This window comes from Bombus fervidus, chromosome 7 (assembly GCF_041682495.2).
Source record: "Bombus fervidus isolate BK054 chromosome 7, iyBomFerv1, whole genome shotgun sequence".
NCBI lineage: Eukaryota > Metazoa > Arthropoda > Insecta > Hymenoptera > Apidae > Bombus > Bombus fervidus.
Genome location: NC_091523.1, coordinates 5,167,121 through 5,172,398, shown reverse-complemented (window position 1 = coordinate 5,172,398; position 5,278 = coordinate 5,167,121). Strand labels below are relative to the sequence as shown.

At 30.1% G+C, this 5,278-nt stretch overlaps 1 protein-coding gene across 2 annotated transcripts; it reads right to left on the bottom strand.

The window, feature by feature from the left end:
* Positions 1–233: 233 nt before the first annotated feature.
* Positions 234–4,981, bottom strand: Set (NAP domain-containing protein SET). Of its 2 annotated transcripts, none has more exons than XM_072006322.1 (5): positions 4,608–4,981; positions 3,803–3,992; positions 3,076–3,281; positions 2,703–2,967; positions 234–2,593 (listed from the first exon to the last, which is right to left on the bottom strand). In XM_072006322.1, the coding sequence occupies exons 1-5, from the start codon at positions 4,863–4,865 to the stop codon at positions 2,568–2,570; spliced, it is 945 nt and encodes a 314-aa protein (XP_071862423.1). In that variant the 5' UTR covers positions 4,866–4,981; the 3' UTR covers positions 234–2,567. The 2 variants fall into 2 exon arrangements, with proteins under 2 accessions (XP_071862423.1, XP_071862424.1); XM_072006323.1 differs by having other exon boundaries at positions 3,076–3,272; positions 4,608–4,979.
* Between the last annotated feature and the right edge of the window lie 297 nt (positions 4,982–5,278).

Genomic DNA, 5,278 nt, shown 5'->3' with positions numbered 1-5,278 from the left:
AATATTTCTAGAAAATAGTGTTTCTAAAGAAACGAAAATTCATGCAACGAAAAATAAGCTGAAAAATAAATCGTGCAAAAACGGTACTTGAAAATTGATATAACAATATTGAATGTGTTTTGCTCGGATAATGTTGTAAAAGTAAAAATTTGGGATAAAATGTTGAATCATTTTTCGTATTAAAACGTCTTACATTTGCGTATTTCTAAGTAGTTTCAAATATAAAAAACTCATTCCTATCTCAAACTGACAACTTTATTTCGTTCATTTACTGTATGATTGCGTGACACGAGTACGTCGATTGATTCAGAAAATTCTTACACCCAGTTGTCGTACGTCCGTCTGATTCTGACTCACTTATCTCGGACATAGGTGCCCTTTGTGCGGCCATATGCCAAATCTCTACGCAGGTCTAATACGTCACGTTAACGCGCATTTTCATTAACATTGAATATTTCACTTCAGGACATTGGCTGATAATTATGACAGAATATGTCGTAGACAAGCGTACCTTATCGTTTTCTAGGAGGAATCAAATAATTGCTTACTTTGCTAACCTTTAAATATTTGGTAGAAAAATAGGAATCTTACTCTAAGAGATTTTCAATACTATAATAATTTCATGTTAATCGAAAGATTTTTCTTAATTCGAAACTGTTTTATCCAAGAGCTAATAAACAGGTTTTATCCTAAAACATGTTTCTTGGATAACTTTAAGTAATTAAATCAGATGTAACTGCATGTTAACTATTTTGGACGATGTAATTATTTGATTTTTCCTAGATTCCAAAGGAAACGCTTAATCAAACCTTTCAATAGAACCCTTATTTGCACCGAAATCTAAAATCGATCGCAATGTGTTCTTGGTTGGCACATCGCGGGAGATATAACAGAGTTATGATTACTCCTCATTCTAACTTCACCTTTGGCGCGTAACAATAATGTATAAAGGTGCCGTTAGAATTAAAAGTACGTGTCAAAATTACGCATGAAAAACGCTTGCGATATATTTTCTCTTCGCAAAAGTGGAAAATTTATAATGTAAAATCTGGAAGAAGAACGAGGTGACCTTCGTGAATTGATTTTCATTTTGAGTGTGACAAGTATCAATTCTTGATTAAGTGGAATATATGACAAATTATAAAGCAAATATTTGTATATCTGTATATTTGAATAAATAGAACAGTAATAAATATCCACTAAAATAATGAGTTTTACTATATCTACCAATTGTATTGCATTGCATTTATTTAAATCGTATTTCAAGAGATTTATGTACTTAACATAATAGAATTGATTTTATTATATCATTCAACATCACTAAATTGTAGTATGATACATTTTCAAAAAGTGACAAAAGAATACGCTAAAACAATGTAATAGCTACATTTTATTTGCATTCAAAATAGGTAGAGATTTAATTGAGTTTGAAATAATAAACCAATTTGATCGATAGTAAACTTAATACATATACATACATATATGAATGTGCGTGCGTGCATGCGTCCGTCGTGTGTGTGTGTGTGTGTGTGTGTGTGTGTGTGTGTGTGTGTGTGTGTGTAAAACATTAGTGTATTATCATCAACATGAAAGTCACAAAATGTTACATAATGAAAAATAACTGTATAAAAACTTTCGACGCTCTCAAATAGTATAAATTTGTAATGTTACACCGCGGATATGACAGAATTATAATAAAGTTCTAAAAAAGCATGAATTCTTTACATTCTATACATCTTTATACACATTACTATGTCTTGCGATATGTTTCCAATTGACATTCAAAATAAATTCAATTACTGAGAATATACTAAATTTACCTTCACTTTCTTTACATTTCTAAATTAATAAACAAACTGTAACTGTAAATTACGATTATAATTCATAAATGTATTGTAATAATAAATTACAATTCTTAATAAATGTATCACACACATTTTACTATTTTAAAAAATTAAATCTCTTCGCGATAAAAATCAAATACTGTATATTTGAACATATATCTATCATACTGTCACTCTCAAAAATATTTAAAACACCTCGTTCCGGAAGTAGTGCGATGGAATAGATTTTTGTGACAAAACAAGACGAAAAGAACACCTGTCCACTATCTCGTTTATATCTTATAATTTATTCTTTCCTTAATGTAATTGTATCACGATGAAGATGAGCAGGTGTTCTTCATTGTATACCTACTCTATAGAGAATGACTAGGCCATATGAATATAACTAAGGAATTCGTACTGTATTGCGATACAGTTTTAGAACAAAGTGCAATGTGAAACCTATCTAATTTATCTCAGACCATTTTTTCTTTGTTTCGGCACAATCAAACAAATATTGTACTTTTGTACATACAATTTCCTTCGCGCCGATAAAGATTAGGTCTACTGAATTGTTTTCTACTTTATTTTCCCAAAATTGTCCCGAGGTTTATTCATATGGCTCAATATTTTCAGTCCTGCAAACTTTTTATTTATTTTCAATCAACCTGATGTGTATTTTCAGCGATCCTTTTTTTAGTGTCTATGACTGTAACCAATATTGTGGAAAACCAACTTTATATTCTATTCTGGTTCCTCTCCTTCGCCATCTGTAACATAAACAGTAATTAGAAATATATTAGATACATTAGAAACTTACGTATAATAAATCTACTATAATGTAATAGAAATATTAAAAAAGAAAGAAATTGTCTATACCTTCACGATCCACTTCGTCATCTACCAATAAATCATCCTCTTCGTTTACTCCATCATCTTCATCATTCACAGCCTCTTCTTCCTCATCATCTTCATCTACATCATCTTCGACAACAACTATGCTATCATCTCCTTCCTCACCTTCACCTGCTTCATCACCTTCATCCGCACCACCATCTTCTTCTTCTTCCTCCTCTTCCGTATCGCAATCTTCACCATCACCTTCAATGCCATTTTCAACATCCATATCTGGCGCCAAATAATACTAAAACCAAATAATTTTGTATATGAAAACCAAATTTTCTATGTGATGAAGTCCAAATATTCAATAACAATAGATCTTTTCTTTTAATTATAATATGAATAATTTTACCTGTAATGGATTAGGCCACATATCATCTTTAATTAACTCTGCTATTTCATCTGAACTTGGATCTCCATGATCCGTAAACCAATCAAAAAATGACCTGTGTTTTAATGGCCTTTTACGACCTTTTAATGGGGCTTTGGTTTTTGCTCTTTTTGTTAAATCTGCACCTTCTTTCCAACGTATAGGTGTACTTTGAGATGCTGGATCTCCTGCAAAAATGCAGGAGATACATCAAAACTATGATTATTCAACAAGGAGTTTAACATCCACTTACAACTTCTTCAAAAATTGTTTGTGTTATAATTATAAATAAGACAATACAATAAAATTATTTTTTAATTTTTTCTATCATGTTAAATATAAACCTTATTAAAAAGGCTTATATGTATTTGAGAATGTATACTACAAACTTTGTCATTCTGTACAAACAGAGCCTGTAATTTTACTTTATTTAATAACTTATAATTTATATTACTTATTAATTATATCACCTATATTGTTTGAACATATAATTTAATATTGAACTTAATTAAATCTGTATAAATAATTTAATATTATTCTATAAATCAATAACTTTTGAAAATTATATTATAAATTAAAATTTTATCAAATATATAGTAAAAAATCATAGTTTTTAATATAAAATAAATAACTAATCAAAATTGATACAATTGAAGTAATGTTAAGAGACAATTTATAAAATAGAATTTAGATTTAGAAATGTGCTCACCAGAAGAACCTAGATGAAACTCCTTTGTAAGGACGTCATTTTCAAAATATGGGTTTTCATCAAAATGAAAATTAATTCTATAACCTGATTTAATATCTTCAAATTCTTCAACTTCTAATTTATTTAAAAATCGAAGTGCATCTTCTTCATCTTCTTCCAATATTTCTGCTATTTCCTTATTGTTTACAAACTACAGATTCACTAAGGAAATTTACATTAACCTGTCATATCATATCTTTAATATTACGATTTATCATATTTAATCTTTATAATGTACAATACATTAACATACATATTATTATGTTAATATTATGGACGACTTATTTCTCAATAGTAGAAGTATGAAATTTTATATTCTGGTACTTTAAACTAATTTTGAATGTAAATCAAATAGAACTACATATAAACTAAAAAAAAATAAAAAGAGATAGAAAAAAATAATTGTTCAATAGATCTAACATTGTAAACATAGAAGAAAAGATCATGAAAGAAGAAAATATTTACATTTGAGTAATATGTACTGTTAATTAGAATATACAACAAAAATATACTATAAAAGAAAAACTATTACATATTTAAGGTAATGAACCGTATTACTAGAACAACGATCATATAAGGCATTTTTTAAAAAAATAAATATATATTGCATTCCGCGTGACCGCATGTAGTTATACATAGTTCTATAGGTATACAAGGAAGCAAGATGGCGACTAGCGCCGGTGGACGCCGGCATTGCCGAGAAACGTCAAAGATATATTAGTAACTATTATTAGCGAAACCGTAATGTCATCATATGAAAGGATACAGCAGTGACCCAAAAATTGGGTATCCTCTTAATAATGTCATTCCGTTTCTGGAAATAGGGCTTACGCAACTTATTATACTTCTTCTCGACTTCGAGGATTTCATCGCTGGCCTTCTCATTGAGGCCATCGATTTGATTCTGACACCCGTCAATCTCTTCGAGTGTCTTTTGTATTTCAATGTCGTAATCGCGTGATTCAACACCCTCGCCCGAACCTGGATCCTCTAATTCCTTGGCTTTCTTGTTCGGCGAAGCCATCGTTCGACCCGCGCTCTTGTCACCACACCACTACTCTCTGTTTATTTTCAGTACGCACTCACTCCGCGTTCGTCACGCTCGTGCTCGTGTCACGAATTCGCGGCGCGTAAGCAAGCTAAACTACAACCATAAGTTTGATACCTCATCTAGACGCGAAACTATGTTACTCGAAAAACGAAAGTCTTACTACGTTATCTGAAACCATTGTGAAACTTAGAAATTGTAATATTTCGTTCCGACGAAATATTTTTATCACGTCGCATTTCGTATGTTATGTATAACATATAAATTCTACTTTCCCTTACATAAACGTATATTTTGAAAAATATTCAAGGAATAAAATAATGTAACGATATGTATACGCTTTATAGCTTATATCAATTATATATACAAAAGTATGACTTACAATAAAT

Bases quoted from the DNA above. Each gene is read 5' to 3' on its own strand.
- Set (XM_072006322.1), bottom strand. From the start codon at position 4,865: ATGGCTTCGCCGAACAAGAAAGCCAAGGAATTAGAGGATCCAGGTTCG. The intron at 3,282-3,802 runs GTGAGCACATTT...GCATTTTTGCAG, and splicing joins GTTTCATCTAGGTTCTTCTG to GAGATCCAGCATCTCAAAGT. The intron at 2,594-2,702 runs GTATAGACAATT...TTTATGTTACAG, and splicing joins TGACGAAGTGGATCGTGAAG to ATGGCGAAGGAGAGGAACCA.